The sequence below is a fragment of the Pelodiscus sinensis genome, chromosome 3 (assembly GCF_049634645.1).
Source record: "Pelodiscus sinensis isolate JC-2024 chromosome 3, ASM4963464v1, whole genome shotgun sequence".
NCBI classification, from domain to species: Eukaryota; Metazoa; Chordata; order Testudines; family Trionychidae; genus Pelodiscus; species Pelodiscus sinensis.
This window is the reverse complement of record NC_134713.1, coordinates 108,460,567-108,483,799: the sequence shown is the minus strand read 5'-3', so window position 1 is coordinate 108,483,799 and position 23,233 is coordinate 108,460,567. Positions and strand designations below refer to the sequence as shown.

The 23,233-nt window shown below is 40.6% G+C and overlaps 1 protein-coding gene across 12 annotated transcripts in view; it reads left to right on the top strand.

Annotated features, from left to right (window-relative positions):
• SYNE1 (spectrin repeat containing nuclear envelope protein 1) overlaps nucleotides 1-23,233 on the top strand; it is a 488,224-nt gene that overhangs the window by 86,119 nt on the left and 378,872 nt on the right. For all 12 annotated transcript variants that reach the window (XM_075924456.1, XM_075924455.1, XM_075924462.1 and 9 more), the window contains one exon: nucleotides 8,570-8,631. In XM_075924456.1, the coding sequence (XP_075780571.1) occupies nucleotides 8,570-8,631 (62 nt within the window). The remainder of the gene's footprint in view (nucleotides 1-8,569; nucleotides 8,632-23,233) is intronic.

Genomic DNA, 23,233 nt, shown 5'->3' with positions numbered 1-23,233 from the left:
GAGGTCGTTTTCATTTGCAACTTTACTCACTTCATTGAGACTGGTAGGCTTATTGGAGCTAGTTCAAAACTTTATTTGATTATTTTTCTCTTAAAATAATAAAATAAATACTTTTTAATGGCAGAATGTAAAAAGAGAGGGTTAAAAAGAAATACACACACGCACACACAAACATCCTAATGAATCCAGGCTAGGACAATAATCATTTAGCAGACACAGAGGGGAGAATGAACACATGCATTTAAATCCCCAAAGAGATTAAGACAAAGGTTAATAAAGGTAATAAGAACAATCAAAGAGCTGCAGTTCACAGGGGACATTCATGAGAGATAAAATTTAATTATAGTCAGTGTGTGGGCCTAAATGTGGTCCTCTACTCCATTAGTGGAGGAGAACAAAATGCAGCAGACCCAGGCATGCATGGTGCAGAAGGTAGGGAGTGTTGACTCCATAATGTGTGCCTCTCCACTCCCCACAACCTTTCAGAAACTCACGTGTGAGTACTCAGCAGGGATGGGCATCCACAGATAGGTTCAAGAAGGGCAGGTAGTAGAGAGGTCACTGTCCCTAGCATCATCCTCAATCTTCAAACTGGTACAGATTTTCACTATAAATTAATGCTGATTCTCTTTGCATTAATTTATGATGGTTCTCCCACAGCTCACGGAACCTCCAAGGGGACTGCGGCCCCAGGAGTTGGTGACATAATGAGAGCACAGCTCCTGCAGGTGCTGCCAAGAATCTGGGCCAGCAGATAGTATGGAATCACAGGATTTCTGTACAGATGGCATTGACTTCCACAGAGCTCTGAAATCTCTGTGTATTCCAGGAAGCATCCCCATTCCAAATCCAGGAAGTAGAGGGGGAGGCAACAGGGGAGGCATAGGCTGTTAGTTTCTAAATGTAAATAAGTGCATTTACAACCCATTTTTCTGTTGCATATCCTCAGTGTAAGTTTGAAAATTTTTGTGAAGCTATCAAAAAGTTTACCATTGGAAAAAAAACTGACAAGCACATAATAAGGAATCTATTTCAACATTATTTTATCCAATTTTCTTTTTTTTTTTTATGTTGACCTCTTCAATAGTTTCTACCAGGATTTTGACATTGCTGCAGTTTGCAGGGGAAAAGAGGCTGTGATATATTAACCTTTCGGTATCCTTCTAGAACTGTAAATGTGTCAAGTTGACAGGCACAATAAGCTCTCTTGTTAAGTGTGAGAGGGAGCTGCTGGCAGGTTGCTCTTCATGAGCACTCCTAGATTTTGGCACTAATTCCTCATCATGGTTTGAAACAGCCCAAATATGTCTACTGTACAGGCATGCTGAAAGCCCATCTGTTTTTTGTGTGATTTTGAGGAGAATAGGAATATAGAACAGAATTTGAGGCAGAATCTTGTACTGATTTATTTACTTTTAATACTTGACTATACTTGGATTTAGTTAAGGGGTAACGCTGATTTGACAATTGGCTAATTATTGTGTGATTATAAGAGATGGCAGGGCTCCTAGGGCATGTCTATACTTACTGGAAAATTGACACTCGGAGGTAGATCTTCTGATATTCGATTTAGTGGGTCTAATATAGACCTGTAAATCAAATGCTGAGAGCTGCTCCCGTTGGCATCTGATACTCCACCTTTTGAGAGGAGTAAGGGAAGCTGATGAGAGTGTTTGCTCCCATCGGCCTCCTGCACTGTGGACACCGACAAGGTTTGACTTAAGGTAAGCTGACTCCAGCTACGCATTTTATGTATGCGGAGGTGCATGCCTTAAGCCAGCCTTCCTGATCTAGACTCTAGAGCTTTGGCTGGGTATCTTTTCTGTTTTAGAAATGGGAACAAAGATTAATACTTACAGTGAACTCCATGCAGGCAATGACCACAACTGCCTTTGTCCTAATCAAGACAACAAACATTTACTTCCTCTATAAACACCTAATATGCTATATTTCTACTTGTCTGTCTCCTCAACCATCTCCACCATTTGGAGAAGGTTTTACATCCTCCAAATAACAGAAAGACCAGGTCTCAGAACCAGGCCACTGACAGATCAGGTGATGAGGCTGTCTCACCATCTCTATTGATTGGTACATTAAGACCTGATAAAATATCTTCTGAGGAGACAGGTATAACCTAAGCCCATATTGATTTCACTACACAATAAATAAATAAGTAAGTAAACCCAAAAACACAGGGTGGGAGCAAACAAGGGGAGCAAAATCCACTAGAATGCATAGATTAACTTAAAATATTCCCACTTCCAATATCAGTTCATGTATGCTCTTGAATTGCTTTTGTATTGCTGTTAGTGTTGATTCTCTTTTCATTTTCCTTCATTTTTTCACTGTTTTTCTATTTCCCCTTGCTTACTTTTGTCCTGATTGAAGCAGATGTGAGAGCCTTAGCAAGTTACAATGCATACATTGAATGTAATATTGCTATCGTCCTTTTTTTGTTGTGAAAGAAGCATGATTCAGTACAGGCTTGTAAAAATAATTTAAAAACTCAAAACAAATCAGAGTTAAATCTTTCATGATTTCTTTTTACGCAGTAAGACTGAATACTCAGAGGTTCAGATTACAAAGTGGTTATTGTACAACTTAGAACACAGCTAATTTTTATAAGTAAAGAATCCACAATATTTCTTTGATTTGGCAAGCCTTTGTGCAACTGCTTTAAATTAAAAACGTATTTAATGGAGATGAAAATTGCCCTATAGTATTGTTCACCTAAATTTTTACAATGCCAGTGCCAAACTACTGACCAAGGGAACTTTCCTTGAGCAGTGCAATTCACATCTCTCTATGCCGACTGTTACATATTCTCAAATGACATCTTGATATGCTGTAGCTGATTTGACACTCCTCTCTTGACATTGTTCCTAGCAGCTCTGAAATCTCCCTGGAAAATGAAAATGAAAGCAGGTTAATGAGAAACTCTTCATAGTTTTTAAGTCTAAATTAGAAAAAAATGGGATTTTATGGGGAAAGTAAGCAGCTGGAACATTCTTTTTGTTTCATCATAGCAAACAATTTGTATAGTAGTCTATGAAGCTATCAAAAGGTATATCTTACGTAGCCCAATTCTATAAGTTAACAGTACACATAGTTCAATGGAGCTGTGCTGCTTTGGCCCATAAACTGTAGCCGAAACTTCATATGGAAGATGTACTGTAGTAAGATGAGTGCTCCAACCTTAAAAGCACACACACAACCTACACAGCAGGGCTTAACTCAAAATAAGCTGCGCAAATTGATCTACATCAGTTGCATAGCTTATTTCAAAATAGCTTATTTTGAAATTGGGAGTGCCTACACAGCACTTAGTTTGAAATACAACAGCCTTCCTCTGATTTCCCTTACTCCTCGTACAATAAGATTTACAGGAGTCAGAGTAAGCAGTCCTCCAGCTCGCCATTATGTAGACATTATTTTTTAAATAACTGCCTGCTGTGTTGACGTGGACTAAATTATTTCAAAATAATCTTGCTGAATAGACGTACCCTCACAGTGCTATTCAGTTAGCTAAAGTCTACACTCCATGTTCAAGGCTAAAGGGTTTTTTGCCTGCATGAGAAGTAGGGGCCATGCTGATTAAAATAAAATAGTAATTGATAACTGAATGGCGTAGTCCACTGATCATTAAAGTATACACATTGCTCTTGAAGATCTCTGCAACATATTTGCAAATGTCTAAAATTAGAAAATTATTTTGTTCATCTTTTGTAGACTCTTATCCATAGTTATTGTAAACAATAATAGTCAGTTACTGTTGTTTTTGCTTATTTCTGAACTCCCTGAAAAAATCATTTGTTAGAGATGCATCGGGGGCAAAAGACTTGTAAAACTATGTAAATACTTCCAATCAAATAAAGATAAAAGGTATTCTTAAAAAAAAATAAATCCAGGCCTAAATTCTTCCTTTAGCCATATCTGCATAAATTCATAGGGCTTACACTGATATAACTGCAGGCAGAATTTGAATCTCCAAATTTTATTTATTAAAATGAATTTAGAAAACCTGTACATGTAAGATATGTGACAATAAACAGCACACACAAAGTGGACAGATGTTTCTCTCTTCATAATTATGTGCTCTTCTACTGCTAAAGTCAACAAAATGCTCATCACATTTACCTGTGCTCTACATCTTATTGAGAATAATTACTTATTTTAGCACAGGAAAACAAAGTGTAATTCAAACCCATACACCTCTGATTTATGGACTAGGAAATACTGAATATTTCACATTTTTTAGAATGTGAAATACTTCCTCCAAAACACCACAGAATTCTGTGCATCACTATATATATTTCATAATCACTATGAAATAGTTCTAATACAATTTTAAAAGCTAACTGGCCTATATGTCTTTTTACATTCATTACTCATTATATCTTCCAGTTCATTATGTTAGATACAAGATCATCCATGTGTAAACATACAGCATAATATGGTGAATCCAAGTGATTGTTTTTAAAAGCAACACACGTATTTCCATGTCAAGCAATAACCAGAATATTTTATTCAGCATTTTTATGTTTATTGTATATTATATTACTGTCAAAGTTTTGGGGAGAAGATTGAATTGCTTTTTTACAGCCACACAGCCTGCTGCTTTAGGTTCTCAGCACTTCACATAGGGTGTCCCAATCCTTGGATAAATTATTCAGGCTCTTGACATCACAGAATTCCAGTAGCTGATTGGCTGGGCCTTACAAAATAAAATCTTTCCTCAGAAAAACAGTTAGGAGGAATGATGGCAGTGAGACCAGCAGGGATGTTACTCAGAACACAGCTGGCACTGTCTGGCAGTCTGAAAAATATATGTGAATAATGCTATAAAAAAACTGCATTAATGTGATACGACATTAAATGGAAACGGTGGAGGAATTTCTGCAGAGGCAAGCATTTCTGGTAAAGGAAATAATCTTTCCTGAAAAAATTACCTGTCAGTTCAAGTCTAAATAACAGAGGTTTACTATATAAGATACAAAAGTAGCAGCAGCAGCAACAGCAGGAATGGCTTGTTACAAAGATCTTAGTGGCAAAAAGGTTCCATCGCTAAATTCGGTGACTGGATTCTTTCAATACCAGCTGGGTAAGTGGTGCAATTTGAAACACTGACAACCCTTGCAAGTGGGGTATGCAATGGCATGCAATGTGTGAAAACTGAAAAGTATTTGTGTCTTGTGATCTTGGAGAGATATGTGATCTAAGGATAATTCAGATTGTTTTGACAATTGAAAAGAATGCCCTCTTCTCCATGGAATTTATAAAAAGTACATGCTAAATTCCCATGGTTTTGTAAAAATGAAATCACTTTTCTATTTTATATGGGTCTTGGATCTCTAAATAGTATATTTCAGTCTATTTATTTTACACTTTTAAATAATAAGTACTAAAAAGAAGGACATTATTGAAAACAGCTATTTTTGAGTTGGTAAGGTATATGAGCAAACAGATTTTTACTTTGGGAGAGATCACATAAAAGAATATTTCTCTTATTGGCTGATCTAAACTGACTGCATACTGTATGTCAGCTACTAGTAGCTAGGCATTTAGAGCAGGTGTTTCGTCTGATTTTCAGTATATTGTCAGGACAGTCAATAAACCATGTGGATGTTCTGCCTGGGGAGGGACCCCTTTTGTTTTATTTATTTTAAATGAAAGTTGAATTTTGATTGTCCAGTTCTCATTCTGATCTGACACACTATTATAAATGGAGTTACTCTGAATAAACAATAAATTAAATAACTACTGGAGATTATTTTTTTTCTCCCTGGGCATGTATATGCAGGAATGAAAGATCTTGACATGACCACATCTGGTCTGGGTCGACTGGCTCAGGCTTGCGCTCCACAGTCAAAAATCTCTGTGCTGATGCTCAGGCTGGGGACTGTGCTCTGGGACTCTCCCCCATAACTCCTCCAGGCTCCAGCCCAAGCCTGCATGTCTATACAACAATTTTTCAGTCCCACGGCTCAAGACCCATGAACCCAACTCAGTTGACCTGGGTTAGACATGGAGATTTTATCCCTCTGTAGACATAGTCTCTGTGTCTAAGTTCCAATTTCTACCTATTCAGGTTGAATTGTACTTTTCTCTGCAAGTAGTTCTACTGAAAGTAATGAGGTTGCTTACATGAGCAAATGCTCATCGATGCCAAGTTTGGCCTTGTATGCCTTACTGCACATCACGCATGAAACACCCTATATACATTGCTTACAAAAAGAACTACTCTGCAATATAGTCATGGTACACAACTAAGGGTGCATCTACACAGCACCCTAAACTCGAAATAAGATACGCAAATTGCATGTCTTATTTCAATTGTATTTCAAAATTTGGCATGTCTACACAGCACCAGATATTGAAATAATGTGCTAATTCGAAACATCCCTTAACCTTCATGGAACAAGGGCTACAGGGATGCTGAAATAGCGTGTACACTATTTTGAGACCTATCTTGAAATAGCGGGCACTTTCAAAAGACGTGGGGTAGCTATTTCGGGATAATTTTGGTATCCTGAAATAGCGTTGCTGTGTAGACAGACCATAACTGAATGATTAATTTTTATCTAGACTCATTTTTATATGTATTATGATCAGCTAGAGTCAAAATATTTTAGGATGATAATTACTATTGCATATCAAAATTCCTTTTTCTAAGATATACAGATTTATGAATATATATATATAACTTCATAACAGCAACTGTTTCATGGCAGGTGCAGTTTTTGCACTTTAAAATTAATTCAATTTTGAGAGGACTCCTCTAGCAGTTTGAATGATATTCGTTATACCAGTGGAAGCAATAGAATTTCTAAAATTGCATGAACTTTACAAGGATAACCTGGGTCAGACTCACCAACCATAGTTAAGATTAACAAAATTAAGAGTGAAAAGTAATTTGAAAGTTTAGTTTAAAATCATTTCCCCAATCCAGTTCATAGCTCCATAAATGTATAGAAGAGGATAAATACTATTTAAAAATAAATTATAAAAAGTTCACCATTTTTCATGATGAATTTATCTCAGTAGTATATGTAATGGCATATCATCAAGTATTTTCTCTTTCACTGTCCTTCCTTGTATATATGTTAACCATTTAAAACATCTGTGCTGCTATTAATAAAAAAAAAAACCCAAACCTTCATTCTGACAGTCTACACTATTACGGTCACCACTTTTATAAGATTGTACTAAATTTTGTACAAAGTATGCTTTGTGATGTATCTTTTGAAAATTCACAGTCTGCTGAGCATTATTGTCCTGATAAAATGTGTATCAACATTGGTATATGAAGTTTTAAGTTGCTACTTTATAACATTGCTGTAATCCATTCTGCAGTTAGAAAGACAGTGGAAAGATATGTTTTTGGAGTACTTAGTAGAATGATCACAGTGCAAAGAGAAATGAGGAGGCATTTTATGACTAATATCATTTAATGCCTTTAATCTCTCAATCTCAAAGCACATTAGAAAGGTGCCATTCTTCCTACGATTTGTACAGATCAAGAGAACTCACATGACATTCTCAAGGTCATGCAGCAAATCGGTAGCAGACACAAAAAATAGAATCCAGGTTTTCTGCCTCAAGACCTTTGTCATCAGGTGAACCGTAGTGCATTGTTATTTAACAGGAAGGAAGGAAGGAAGCTTCAGCGAATATTGGATTTTCTGTAATATAGGACAAGGGCAATGATCAAAACTATTCAGTGGAGATAAAAAAATCACATTTTTGGTGTCATGGGTATTTCTTTAAAAAAAAAAAGTTTATGTATTTCACTCCAGAGGTACACAATTCTTTTGTGTGCCAAAAGTCACTAATCACAAGAGAAGTTATGGCTTTTGAACCCTATGATTTGTTGTAGTTGTAACCCCAGCGTAGGTTAAAACAATTCAGGAATTGGTTTTACTTGTATCAGCTGGCAGCAATCTTGATGGGACCAGCTGAGAATGGGCAGAGCTCATTTAAATGCCAGACATACCCTTTAAGCCAGTGATAGGAGTGAGAGTGCTGTAGAAACTGGATATGCCAGTATCTCCTGCTTGCTAGGGTGTATGGTCAGCTCGCCAGATATGCATAGGTTCTATCCCAAATTTCCAATCTTATTTTACTATATAGGCTAAAAGGTTAGGCTGCTAAATCCATAGTTAGTCATCTAAATAAAAGTGGCCTGGTTTTCATAGATGTACAAGGCAGTGGACTTTGTGAGTGTTCAGCATATTAGAAAATCAGGCCCCCTTTTCAATAACATGGATTCAGGAGTCTAACTTTAGAAACGTGATTTGAAAATTGTGGCTCAAGTTTTTTGTATAATTTCTCAAAACACAAAGAAAGTATAATACCTAAGCATTGCTGTGAAGCACAACTAATTAACAAAGTTCAGGGCAATACTCAGTTGTTTGTCACAAGGGAATTACAGGAAAATTAACTGATTTACATGAAAAAATTAAATTTTTGGAGCTGTTGCATATTATGTATGAATATTATCCCCCACTCTTATATAACTCCCAGGCAATCTTTATCAATGTCTAATCACATTGGTTCCATTTTTTTCCAGATGAGCAAGAGGCAGTGCAAAAGAGGACTTTCACAAAATGGATCAACACTCATCTGGCCAAGGTAATAAACATCTTTAGAAGATCTCTTATTTAATTCAAGTCCTCTGCAGGTAATTAGGCACTGGAAGGTGTAAAGCAGCAAAATCTCCATGGTTCTGCTGATCAGGATAGTAAAAGTCCGTTGTGGTGAGCCCTCAAAAGGATCTACATTGCTTGTATGTTATAGAAGTTTAATCTGTTGCAAGATGACAATGGTTTGGGGGGGGGGGGGGGCGGTGTCCTGGCCAGTAGTATCACAATTGCTCAGCTTCACTGGCCAAAACTCTTTGCCTTGGAAAAAAAGGTAGCATAGTAGCTGCTACTACACTCAGTAAGAAGTAATATGTGACTGCCTTGTAGAAAACAGGATACTGCGCAAGCTGAGCGCTGTTGGTACTATAACTCAAAGGATAAAGCTTGACCCAGCTGCTCCTTAAGTGCTCAGCCTCATAGGGTATGTCTACACAACAAAGAGAAATCTGCAGCTGGGCTGGTCCATACCAGCTAATTTGGACTCAGGCTTCAGGTCTTTCATTGCTGCATAGGTTTCCTAGCTCAAGCAGAAGCCTGGGCTCTAGCTTCCTGCTCTGACATAGCTCTGCCTGTAATTATTACTTAAATCAGTAAATTACAATATTGAAATACAGACAGTGCTTTTTGAAGTACATATTTTCAAAATCATGTATCTTAAATGTCCAGAGAAGTGTCTTACAATATACATGGTTAATAAATTCTCAAATATGTCCAGGTTAAAAGGTATATTTAATTCTATATATTCTGTATATTCAAATGTGTCCATCTGATATGGTCTACTGAGTCAATTTAATTGATCAATAAAGCTTACCTGCATTGTAGAGGACAATTCAAGGCATACCCCCTTTATGAAATGAATTGACTTGGTTTCGCAAAATTCAGCTGCAATAGCAAAGGCATTTTTAAAGGATATGTCTGCGCTGAACGCTTATTTCGAAATAAGCTATCACAGAAGAAATGCTCTGAAATAGCTTATTTCAAAATAGCACATATACATTATAGCGAAGCCTCAAAATTAGTCCGAAGTAGGCTTCCCTAATGTGGCCAAGGCCAAGAGGCACTGGGGAATAATTACTTTGAATGGCCCTGGGGAGGATCAATGTTGAAATAGCAGCAGTGGACCATCCACACAACTGCTATTCCGAAATAGCTATTTCGGAATAAGCATTATTCCTCATAGAATGAGGTTTACAGATTTCTAAATAAGATCTCCATTATTTTGAAATTATGTTGAAATAATGGAATTGCATTGTTATTTTATAATCATCATCATCATTAACAAACATGGGCTCAACGCCTGTTGGTGTCCAATGTCTCCCTCACTATTTCCTTCATCTTTCCCTGTCCAGTGCAGAGTGACTGTATATTTTGAAATACTATCAGTTATTTCACAATAACTGTGCTGTATAGATGCATCCAAAGAGTCCTGGGATTCGGTGCTAAGGATTTAGAGTATGAATGAGCCTCATCTCCCAAACCTTCCTGAAATACATGGACATACCAGAGCATGGGCCCTGATGAAGCAAAGCACTTAAGCACATGTTGGAGTCACATTTACTTCAGTTGGATTCCAGGAGGACTTCAACATGAGCTTAAGTGTTTAGATGAATCAGCCCATAAAGATTTCCTGGAAGGGGAAAATCACTCTGGCTACGTCTACACTGGCCCCTTTTCCGAAAGGGGCATGCTAATTTTCCAGGTCGTAATAGGGAAATCCGCGGGGGATTTAAATATCCCCCGCGGCATTTAAATAAAAATGTCCGCCGCTTTTTTCCGGCTTGTAGAAAAGCTGGAAAAGAGCGTCTACACTGGCCCCGATCCTCCGGAAAAAAGCCCTTTTCCAGAGGATCTCTTATTCCTACTTCAAATCCCCCGCGGATTTCCCTATTACGACCTGAAAAATTAGCATGCCCCTTTTGGAAAAGGGGCCAGTGTAGACGTAGCCTCTTTATTTGGAATTCTTCTGGTTTTGAGACAGATTTATTGATTATTGTTAATTGTAAACAGTTGATGTCTCTATTAGGGATGTAAATAGCATAACAAAAATCATAAAAAGGACTCCTTTAAACTATTAAAATTACATTGTTTAACTATTTAATGGTTAATAATTTCAGCCAGCAGAATGGGGCGCAGCACTCTCTGCAACTGGAGGAGACTACTTGTGTGTGTTTGAGAGAGGCCCTGGGAATCCAGGGCAGAGTTGGGGGAGGGGAGGGCACAACATGTGGGAGAGGCAGGGGGATGCGTGCAGAACTTGCTTGGGTTGTTCTGACCTTTCTTGTGCTTTCGCCTTTTTCACTCCTCTTTGGTTTGTGCCGGAGGATGGCTACTGCAGAGTGGGGAAAACTGGAGCAGACTCTACTAAATAGGGACATCCTGGCTGAAGTTTCACCCACCCTCCACTTCGTTAGGCATGTGCTGCCCAGCACGTATCCCCACAGCAACCAGTGCTGCCTCCCTCAGGTACCCACTTCCAAGAGAGGGAGAGGAGTAGCAGGAGGAGGTGCTGCTGGTGGGGAGCGGCTGGTGGAGGATGGGGGGTTTGAGGAGGGAGTTGAACCACAGCTGATTTACCAATCTGTTGTTAATGTTAACTGCAATACTTTAATGGTACTTATTGGTTAACTGTTTAACCGTTTAATATTTTACAACCGTAATTTTTATAGAAGCATACGTGTATATCTGTCCCTCAACAGGATTAGTTTACAAAGTTTAGCCTCAGAAAAATAGAAGGTATAGGTTCAGGCCCATCACCAGGAGAGTAAAGGGGGCAGAAATTGGGGCGCCCAGCCACCATTGCTGCTACTGCGGCAGCAACTGAGGCCCTGGGCCTCTTTTAATAAAAATCGTCTACCGGATGCTGTAAGGTTACAGTCTTTGTCAGTAAATATAGTTTGCTGTAAAACTCATAAAGAAATTCAGAGAGAAACCTAACTCCACAGAAGACAATGAGAGTTTTGCTTTGTACTTCAGTGGAGCCAGGATTTCCTCAGTGTTTTTAGTCTTTACATTTTCAGAAACTGGCCTCTTGTTATCTCATGTTATATTTTTGCCCTCTATTGAGTTAATAACCTTTTTCTGAAAATTGGGAAGGGCATTGTTTTAGCTGACAAGGTAAATAAATTTGGATTACAGATCTTATAAAACTAGCCATATTTATTGCCTAAGAATTGTTTTTTTATAATTGAACCATCATGGTTATTCAATATGTTAGCTTCATTCCTTATTACACTGTTCCTCTCCTGGGCTATGTCTAGACTGCAAGCCTCTTTCGAAAGAGGCTCTTTCGAAAAATACTTTCGAAAGAGCCTCTTTCGAAAGAGAGCGTCTAGACTGAACCCGGAACTTTCGAAAGAGCAAGCCGCTTTTTCGAAAGAAAGCACCCACTGAGTCTGGATGCTCTCTTTTGAAGAAGCCCTATTTACATTCAAGAACGCCTTCTTTCGAAAGAAGCACTTTTGAAAGAAGGCGTTCTTCCTCGTGAAATGAGGTTTACCGCCGTCGAAAGAAAAGCCGCGTTCTTTCGATTTAATTTCGAAAGAACGCGGCTGCAGTCTAGACGCAGGTGAAGATTTTTCGGAAAAAGGCTACTTTTCCCGAAAAAACCCCTGAGTCTGGACACAGCCCTGGGAAACTTGTGTTTTTGTTGTGATATACTGTAGTTCTTAGAGATGTTGATTTAGCATCTGATCAATACTTGTCTTGTCTATTTATATACCTTACATGTAAAGCACAATACAGTGTTAACTAGGTTTCATAGGAGGAAATAATATTTTGAAGTCGTAGATGGGAAACTAGCCTAATAATGGACTTATAATAAGTACTTACATTTAAAATAAACATTGATTACTTTTCATAAACAAAATTATTTTATATGATATCAAGAAAAAAGCAACATCGTGCTGTAAAATAAAATGTTTTTATTTCTTTTCTTCTAAGACATCACATGTCATTTTAGGTATTGTGGCATCATGTGAATACATTTAATAACCAATTAGAAACATTGTATAGCAAGTCCCAGATGATGTTCAGGACAGAAATATTTTTACAGAAATTTAGATGCTCTAGTAAAACTGTAATCGCTAAGCACTAAATTGTTGGACAATGAAAACATTGTAAAGAGCTTGGTATGAGAAATCCTAACTTTTGTGACAATCTGCATTCAAAGGTAATAAATGGAGAAATCTATTTTTCTGTTTAAAGTGAATTTAGTACTGCATAAAGATGCTGCACTTACAGACCTATAGTGTGATGTTCTCTGTACCAGAAAGAAAAAACCCTTGCCTTAGGATGAAATGGCTGTTCAGTCTCCATACCAATTCATTTTGTGACCTATTTTGAGACATTTTGAGACGAGACTCAAGGATATTAGCCCAACCAAATGAAAGCTGACGGGAGATATGACTGCTTCCTATAAATACATCAGAGGAGTAAACACCAGGGGAGGAGAGGAATTATTTAATTTAAGGGCCAGTGTTGATAGAAGAATGCATGGATATAAACAGACCATCAAGAAGTTAAGGCTTGAAATAAGATGAAGGTTTTTAACCATGAGAGCAGTGAAGCTCTGGAACAACCTTCTAAGGCTAACTGGCTTCAAGTCTGAGCTTGATAAATTTATCAAGGGGACAGTACAATTGAACTACCCACAATGGCATGTGGCCCCACTCTGACAGCTTTAACACAAGATGGGAAGGTTCAGAGGGGTATCTGAGGTAGTCTGTAACTGGAAAAAATTAAAAAATGACAAATAGTTTTGCAGCAGCTTAATTAAAGACTAACAAAACACGTAGATGGTATCATGAAAGCTCATGATTCCATCTACATATTTTGTTACTCTTTAAGATGCTGCAAGACTGTTTTGTTGTTTTTAAAGTTTTTTTTCTAGATGGGAAGGGTTCTGGATTTTGCCAATATTCTCAGGATCTAACTGACCACAATATTTGGGGTAAGGAAGAAATTTCCTTCAGGTCAGATTTCCAGAGTCCCTGTAGGTTTTTCACCTTCCTCTTCAGCATTCATCATGGGTCACTTTCAGGTTTACACTAGATTAAATCGTGGATACTTTGTAACTTGATTTGATTCAGAAAAGTTGCTTAAGGCTAGTACCTTTTTAATCTCTCTTTGCAGCAGAGAATTAGAATACGCTGATCTCAAAAGATATACGTTTGGCCAGATTCTGCACTTGGATACGCACATGAGGCTTCCATTGAATTAAAAACTGAATTTAACTTCAACAGCAGCCCTGCGCGTGTGCATTTGAGGGCATTTGAGTCTATTTAAGTCTATGTAGGTGGTAAGATGGTCACAAGCAAATAGTATATCTTTTAATATAACCTGATGTAAATGTATCCATCTAGGAAAAAAGAATGTAGGCCATTTTATGAGGAGGAGCCTCTATCTTGGAAAAGCAGTGACTGTAAAATGCTCCTTGGGCATATGACACCAGACTGACCTTCCCCTCTCAGTTCTTGGACATGGGCCATAGTGCACTGGGGAAATATATGAAAGTTAATGTTTGCTGTTCAAATGTGAGAGGAATGGAAAATATTATGGAGGATGGCAAATCTCTAGGCTTACCCTTTTTCATTTTTTCCCCTTCACAGAGTCAGATGAAAGGCCTTATGTAAACCTAAGATATTATTACTTTATTTTAGCATCCTATTTGTCTAATCCCTTGGTACCAGCAGATAAGTTTGGCTGTCCTTTGCTGCATGATGTATAGATGCAATATGGCATCACTTGGGGCTAGATTGTACCCTTATATGCATTTTGTTATTGCTGTTGCTATTGTTACTACTCTTATTATTTATAAGACACGGGAGTCCTGCTGTGTCAGGCATTGTACAAGCTCATTAAAGAGACTATCCCTACCCTAACGAGCATGCTTTGTATTGACTTTATTGGGACACACGCATATTTCCAGGGCACAATTTAAACGTTAGAATTTTCTAATGACATATTTTTAATGGTTATTATACCATCTTTTAGGCTATGTCTAGACTGCAGGCTTCTTTCGAAAGAGGCTCTTTCGAAAGCATCTTTCGAAAGACCCTCTTTCGAAAGATCGCGTCTAGACTGCAGGCGGATCTTTCGAAAGAGCAATCCGCTTTTTCGAAAGAGAGCACCCAGCGAGTCTGGATGCTCTCTTTCGAGGAAGCCCTATTTACATTGAAGAACGCCTTCTTTCGAAAGAGGAACTTTCGAAAGAAGGCGTTCTTCCTCGTGAAACAAGGTTTACCGCCATCGAAAGAAAAGCCGCATTCTTTCGAAATAATTTCGAAAGAACGTGGCTTGAGTCTGGACGCAGGGGAAGTTCTTTCGAAAAAAGGCTACTTTTTTCAAAAGAACCCCTGAGTCTGGACACGGCCTTAGAGAAGAATTAAATTCTGTAATCCAATGAGGGCCTCAGAAAGGTTTTTAGTTCTTAGTAAGGTTAATCTGGGTATGTCTACACTACAAAGTTAGTTCGAACTAATGGATGTTAGTTCAAACTAACTTTCATAGGCGCTACACTAGCGCTCCGTTAGTTCGAATTTAATTCGAACTAACGGAGCGCTTAGTTCGAACTAGGTAATCCTCATTCCACGAGGATTAAGCCTAGTTCAAACTAGCTAGTTCGAATTAAGGGGTGTGTAGCCCCTTAATTCGAACTAGTGTGAGGCTAGCCCTCCCCAGGTTTCCCTGGTGGCCACTCTAGCCAACACCAGGGAAACTCTACTGCCCCCCTCCCAGCCCCGGACCCCTTTAAGGGGCACGGGCTGGCTACGGTGCCCGTGCCAGGTGCAAGCCTGCCAGCACCCAGCCAGCAGACCCTGCACCTGGCACGGATCGAGCCAGCCACCCGATGCCCCCCAGCCCTCCCCCTCTTCCCGGGACCAGGCTGGAGGCTCCCGGGAGCTTGCCCGGGACTGCAAGAGGCGGGCACCCACCTGGGCTAGTGTGGACATCGTGGACTTTGTCCACGATCTCCACACTAGGCACAGGAAAGTGGCCGGCTTGGGCAGGATAGTTGCCAGCCTGACCACCCAGGAGCAGGTGTGCAAGAGAATCAAGGGGGTCCACTGAGACCCCCGACCCTGAGCCCTGAGCTTACAGTGGCCGTCCTGGGTCAGACCAAAGGTCCATCTAGTCCAGTAGCCTGTCTGCTGACAGCGGCCAACTCTAGGGGCCCTGGAGGGGATGGACCGAAGACAGTGACCAAGCCATTTGTCTCATGCCATCCCTCTCCAGCCTTCCACAAACCTTGGGCAGGGACACCACTCCTACCCCCTGGCTAATACCACTCCATGGACCCAACCTCCATGACTTGATCTCACTTCCCTTTAAACTCTGTTCCAGTTCTAGCCTTCACAGCCTCCTGCAGCAAGGAATTCCAGAGGTTGACTCTTTGCTTTGTGAAGAACAACTTTCTGTCACTAGTTTGAAGCCTGCTACCCATTCCTTTCCTTTGGTGTCCTCTAGTCCTTCTATTATGGGAACTAATGAAGAACTTTTCTGTATGCACCGTCTCCACCCAACTCCTGCTTTTAGAGACCTCTATCATGTCCCCCCTCAGTCTCCTCTTTTCTAAGCTGAAAAGTCCCAGTCTCTTTAGCCTCTCTTCATATGGGACCTGTTCCCAACCCGTGATCATTTTAGTTGTCCTCCCCTCTCCCAGTCTCTCTCTTCCCTTCTCCCACCTCCTTTTCCTAGTCTCCCCCAGTTTTGTTCAATAAAGACAGATTCCATTTTTGAACACAATTGTCCTTTATTTTGTACATCAAGAAGAGGGGCTAGGGAAGGGTAAGTGGAAGGAGGTGAGGGAGGAATGGGGTACGCGCCCCCGATGGGGAGGACTGGGCTGGCTCTGCGGGCTTCTGGGGGTGGAAGCTCTCCTGCAGCCCCCCAATTGCCCCCTCTCCCCAGATGGCAGCCTGCGGCAAGTGCAGCCGACCTGATGGCCGAGTGCTGTGATGTGCCCAGTGTGGGTACTCCGGGCAATCCAAACCAGGACTGCTTTGCAAGTGGGGCACCCCTGAGAACTGTCTGTCCGGGGTGGGGGTTGGGACCCTTTAAGCACAGCCCTTGGCTAGCCTGAGACAGCATCTCCACGCTTAAGTCCTCCTCTGATGCCCTGCCGGCACTGCTTCCGGCTATCCTTAACCCCGCTTCAGGGTCCACTTAATGTGGACGCGCTAGTTCGAATTAGCAAAATGCTAATTCGAACTAGTTTTTAGTTCTAGATGCGTTAGTTCGAATTAGCTTAGTTCGAATTAACTAATTCGAACTAAGTTAGTTCGAATTAGCGCTGTTGTGTAGACATACCTTCTCTTTTTAGTAGATTTCTCATTTGAGTCTCCTTTTTCCTGTAGTAAAGCACTTTTTCTAGCTCCCTTGTGTTGAATACAGATTCAGAGCAAAGCAGTTTCTCTCAGGATAGGGGAAAATTGGTCAGACAGTGATTGCCAGGAATCTGAATGAGCTAGGAGAACTCTCAAAGGGCCAAGATTCCACTCCTAGTTGTATAATTCTGCCCCTTTTTCTTATGATACCCACCCAAGCAATGAAGTATAAGTGCTAGAGACCAGGTGCCTGCAAACAAGGGAGTTTGTGAGGGAGAGAAGGAGATACCCCTGCTGAATGAACAAGGTGTGAGTACTAACTTTGGGATGATTTCAGTTACTTTGTCAGTTGGGATTGTGTGTCTGGGACTGTTTGAGCCTTTGTTCCCTTGATTACTCTTGATCAGCCTCAATCAGTCTTGTGATTACCCTCCCCCTGTGTGCTTAACAAGGGTGTAGGGCTGACCTAGGAGAGAAGGTCTTAAAAGCCAGAGGCTAAATGACCAGGAGGAGCTATCAGTCAGGAGACCACAAATAGGGGAGCTAGAGAAGGAGTCCTAGTCCAACCAGTAGGGTTAGGAAGGGCTGCATCATCTCTGCCAACACTGCTCCTGTCTCCTGTGCCTGTAGCTAGACAGACAACCTGTCCATGGATGCCTGTACCTAGATTCTGATGTGGTTCTGCAGAGACTGCATTTCCTATTTACAGAAATCCAAGCTGGGCTCTGGGGTGGGGCATCCAATGAGAAAGGTGCCTGCTTATGGAATCTCTCAGGAAGCAGGTGGGAGAGCGACAGGAGGCAGTGGCTGAGGAAGGTGTCCAGCTACAGAGGACTGCTGGCACACCACTGAGTATGGAGGACATAACTCTGTTTCAGGAAGGCCACTGGCAGCTGGTTACTTCTGGCAACAGGCTCCACCTCTGCTCCCAACCCACCCATTGTGCTGCTCTGCATGAGAGATGAGGAATCACTTCCTGAGGAAAAAGAGAAGCCATGTCCCTCAAGGATGTGAGATGTGCAGCCACCACCCCCATGAGGAAACAGAGTAGTGGTGGTTGGAGACTGTCTTCTGAGGGGGACAGAGGCACCCATCTTTTCCCCTGACTTGACATTATTACAGAGGGATTGTCGGGGATCATTTAGCCCTCTGACTACTACTCCATACCACTCATCTGTGTGGGAACTAATGACACTGAAAGATGTGACCTTGAGCAGATAAAGAGAGGTTACACAGCTCTGTGAGTATAGCTGAGGATGCATCTACACTGAACCGTTATTTTGAAATAATTAGAGTTATTTCAAAATAACAATGTGAGCGTCTACACAGCCTTTCTGTTATTTCAAAATAATGGATGGCTTATTCCGAAATCTGTAAACCTCATTCTATGAGGAATAACACCTATTTTGAAATAGCTGTTTCAAAATAAGGCATGTGTAGATTCTCCACTGCTGCTATTTCGAAATAGCTCCTCCCCAGGACCATTCTAAGTTATTTCTCCCCAGTGCCTTCTGGGGCTCTAAATCAAGATAGCATGTCTACATTAGGGAAGCCTTCCTTGGACTAATTTTGAGGCTTCCCTGCAGTGTAGACATGCTATTTTGAAATAAGTGTGGTAAGCAAGACAGGAGAAATAATTCTTCTGCTCTACTGATTAGGCCTCAGCTGGAGTATTGTGTTCAGTTCTGAGCAACATTTCAGGAAAGATGCAGAGAAATTGGACAAGGTCTAGAGAAGAGCAACAAAAATGATTAAGGATTTAGAAAACATGACCTATGAGGGAAGGGTGAAAAAATTGGGTTTGTTTAGTTTGGAAAAGAGAAAACTGCGAGGGGACATGAACAGTTCTCAAGTACTTAAAGTGTTACAAGGAAGAGGGAGAAAAATTATTCTCCTTAACCTATGATTACATGACAAGGAGCAACAGGCTTAAATTTTGGCATGGGAGGTTTAGGTTTGGCAGTAGGAAAAACTTTCTAACTGTCCAAGTGGTTCAGAAATAGAATAAATTGCTTAGAGAAGTTGTAGACTCTCCATCACTGGAGATATTTAAGAGCAGGTTAGATACACACCTATCAGATACACCCCCCCCCCCCCCCATCCCCACCTTCTGTTCTATGTAGCTGAATTGTCAGTTTGTAATTTTTTTTATCTTCTTTCATTATATCCCTCTATTATAAAATGGTCATGCCTATTCACTTTCAGGATATGATCTGAAGAAGTGGGTCTGCCCCACGAAAGCTCATCACCTAATAAACTATTTTGTTAGTCTTTAAAGTGCTACATGACTGCTTTTTTGATCTATCAGGGATGATTTAGATGGTGGTTGGTCTTGTTGTGAGGGCAGGAGATTGGATTTGATGATCTCTTGAAGTCCCTTCCAATTCTAATATTCTATAAGATTTTCATGCCCTGTCTGAGAAATCCTGGATTTGCTAAAAATGTGCCCATTAATTGTATTTAAATGGTTTTAAAACATACATTTTGTTATGAATGTTGGGCCAAGTGTTGAGCTCCTTACACAGTTTTACTCAGTCTCTTTTGTAGATTCCAAGACTAAAAGGGACTAAAAGGGACCACTATGATCACTCACATAACACAGGCCATAAAACTTCCCCAAAATAATTCATAAGGCATGTCTTTTAGAAAAACATCCAATTTTGAGTTAAAAATTTTCAGTGGTGGAGAATCTTGGTAAATTGTTCCAGTGGTTAAAACTCTGTATTTTATTTCCAGTTTAAATCTTCAACTTCCTGCTATTTGTTTATAGATCTAATTTCAGTGAAAATCTTTCCTGAAAAATGGCAATTGATAATTGATTCAGGACCTCCTATCGTTCCTTAGTACTACGAAGAGTGGGAAAGGGAAGAAAACTGTTTGCAGAGAAAGATAATTAAGAAGGACAAATTTGTGTTTTTTTCAGTTCATAGATGTGAGTTTTGAATGCCCATGGGTACAATTAGCTGTAACAAGCTAAGTTATGTGTGCGTTTAGCTAAATTCCACATTTATGCATGCATGTTTTCAAAATATTGAGAAAAACCTGATGTCTTTAATCAGAGTTCGATGTCATTCTCCAACGGAAAAATCCATGGGAGGAGAAAAATGAGTTTAAAATATCATGATTTTGAAACCATGAATATCTAGAGAAAGTCTCTCACCATGGGAAGGGTGTTTGCACCCTGTACAGGGTGTGACAAAACCAGTATAGGGGTGACAAGATAAGTTTGTCTCTCCTTTGCTGCATGATATTTGGGACAGATCGTATCCTTATATGCATTTTGTTATTGCTATTCCTATTTTTGCTACTATTATTATTTTTAACTAACATATTTACTCAGTGTTGCACATGCCATTAGGAGGGGCTCAGGGCAGGGGACTGGGGCTGAGGCTGGGGCAGGAGGAATGCAGGGGCTTGAGGATCTGGGGGACTCAGGGCAGGGGAGTGCAGGACTCAGGGTTGGGAGATGAGGAGGGCTCATCTGATCAGGAGACTAAAGGTGTGAGGATGCAAGCGTCAGGGTTGGGGGTGAGGAGAGGCTCAGGGCAGGGAGTAGGAAGTTCAGGAGTCAGGGCAGGAGGTGAGAGGTGCTGGAGTCTGCACAATCCCTGGAGCTGGCCAGGGCAGCATAGGCCACAGTTCCCAGTCGGAAGCTCCATGGGGTCAGCTGGGGCAGTGGGGACTGTGCTGGGTGGCAGCTCCCTAGGGTTGGCTGATCCCCAGGTCAGCAGGGACCATGCTTCCCAGGTATCAGATTCCTGGGGCTGGCCAGGGTGGTGGGGACTGTGCTCCTGCATGCCAGATCCCAGGGGCTGGCTGGGGTAAGCGAACCATACTGCCTAGCCAGCAGTTCACCATCATGGGTACTTAACAGTTGTACAGTGGCCAGCAATAGCCAGAGCTCTGCCTCCAACTGGTCTGTCTCTTACCAGTGCACTCGCCCTCTGTGGTCATCCTGCAGTATAATTGTGCCTGCTAGCTGACCCCTTCCTTTACATTTTATGAGAAACAATTGCGTACCAAATTTGGTGGTCCTAGCTATGACCAGTTAAGAGGAGTTCTTGGACAAATAAACTCACAGATGGATGAACAGACAGACAGACTCACAAACTCTCTCAAATATATAGTAGATTAACACATTTTATGCCACTCTGTCCCTGTTAAGTATCACAGTTTTTTAGTCTATGGATTTACTCAGTGCGGCCTTCCCACAAGACAACTCCCCGCATCCCCATCAGTGAAGAAGAGGGACCAAACAAAAGACCCAGCATCAACTAATTATGGGGCAAAACTCAAACTGGGATTGAGGCTCAAACTTCAGTGAAAGAGCACCTTTCTGAGGGGCATACGGAGCAGAGAAGTTCAGGCTGTGCCCATTGTTCTATAAAGGTATTGAGGGAGTCATTTAGATGCTGCTTAGAGGAACTCTATAGTCATGAGGCCAAAGAAAATGGTCATAAAGGTCTTCCCTGTGGTCAAAATTCTTCCTCCTGAACTTGTAAAGGACCATTTTGGGCAATGTCAGGAGGCAGTTTACAAGAAGATCTCTGGGTATTGTGGTGGTATGGCAAACAAATAAAACGGTGAGTGGTTGTGATCAAGCTAGATGGAGGGTGTAGCCTGGCATAGTGGAAATAGGCATGATCTTCATATCACTGTAGAATCTGTAAGTGTCAGGGGAATCAGTGAATTGTGCTATCAATATGCTCCTTGCATCATGAAGGAGCCAACTATCATCTCTAGTATGTTGTAGAACCACGGTGGAATACACAGTGATTTGTGAAGGATCCTCATGCTCAGATGAAGGCTGCAGATCCTGCAACTTGGTGTGTGGTCAGGATATTAGAGTAAGAAAAATAGATGGGAGCACACATGAGATTATGCTAGGAACCAGTTTTAACATCCATGTTTTGGTACTTAAAACTATGCAGTAACTGGCCAGGCAAAGCATGCTGTTAAAAATTGAGAGGATTGTCTAGAGTATAGCCACTGGATTACATGACTTATTTGTGAAATAGTACTAGAAAGTTGGGGTTTAGGATTTTCGGGTTTAGTTCCTGAATTTGAGAGTAGAGTTTCATGGCTACATACACTATCACTAACTAAGATATAAGTTGGGGTTGGAACTGCTACCTGGTTTAAACACTGGGATATCTGAGTGCAGGCCTTGGAATACTGGACTATTCTATTAGTATATAGGCAGTAACAGAATCATAAACCTTTACCTATAGTCTAGTCACCAGGGAGGGACAAAGGGTCACTAAGACTATTGCCCTGAGTTACAAAAGCACATAATGTGACCTATTTCTTCTGAAAGGCAGTGTAGCAAAGTGGGTAAGAGAGATTCCAAGTTCTAACTGTAGTGACTTTGTGCAACTTCTCAGTTTCCTTGTATGTAAAATGGGTCTGTGATGATTGCCTATCCTTAGTTTGAAGTATTCAGTCTTGGTCAATAAAGGATGTGAAGTGAATGGAAATATTGAAAGCATCTGTAGAAGAGCTAGGATTATACTCTTCCTAGTATACAATACATATTTAAAATCTCCAGTCAAAAGCTGCTAACTAAAAAGCTTGAAATGATATCGGATTTAAGGCTACAATCTTGTGAAGATATACTTGCCTGCTTAACTTTGTTTATGAGAAGATCCATGAAGACAGTAAGGGTATGTCTACACTAGCTCGTTAATTCGAGCTAGGTAGGCAAATCAGGCAACCAGAGTTGCAAATGAAGCCCGGGATTTAAATGGCGGGCTCCATTTTTAAATCCCCTTAGTCTGAATTGACTATCCGTGGCTACACGCGACAGTCAGAGGTTAATCTGAACTAAATCCTTAATTTGGATTAACTGCTACACCTCATTCCACAAGGAGTAACAGTTAATCCAAACTAAAGACTTAGTTCGGATTAACTTTAAACTGCCTCGTGTAGCCGTGGGCAGTTCATTCAAACTAAGAGGGATTTAAAAATGGCAGCCAGACGGGAACATGCAAATAAAGCCCAGGATATTTAAATCCCGGGCTTCATTTACAACTCTGGTTGCCTGATTTGCCTATCTAGCTTGAATTAACGAGCTAGTGTAGACATACCCTAAAAGTTAGGCATGTTCATGATTGCACAGTATTGGAGCTTGGGTCTTAAAATCAGATTGTTTGAACATTCTTCAGAGCAAGGGTATTTCTCTCTGTGAAGAGCAGGCGCACAAAATAAATCTGAAATAATTTGAGAAAGTTGCCTGCTCCTGATTTAAATGAATTTATCTGAGGCTGA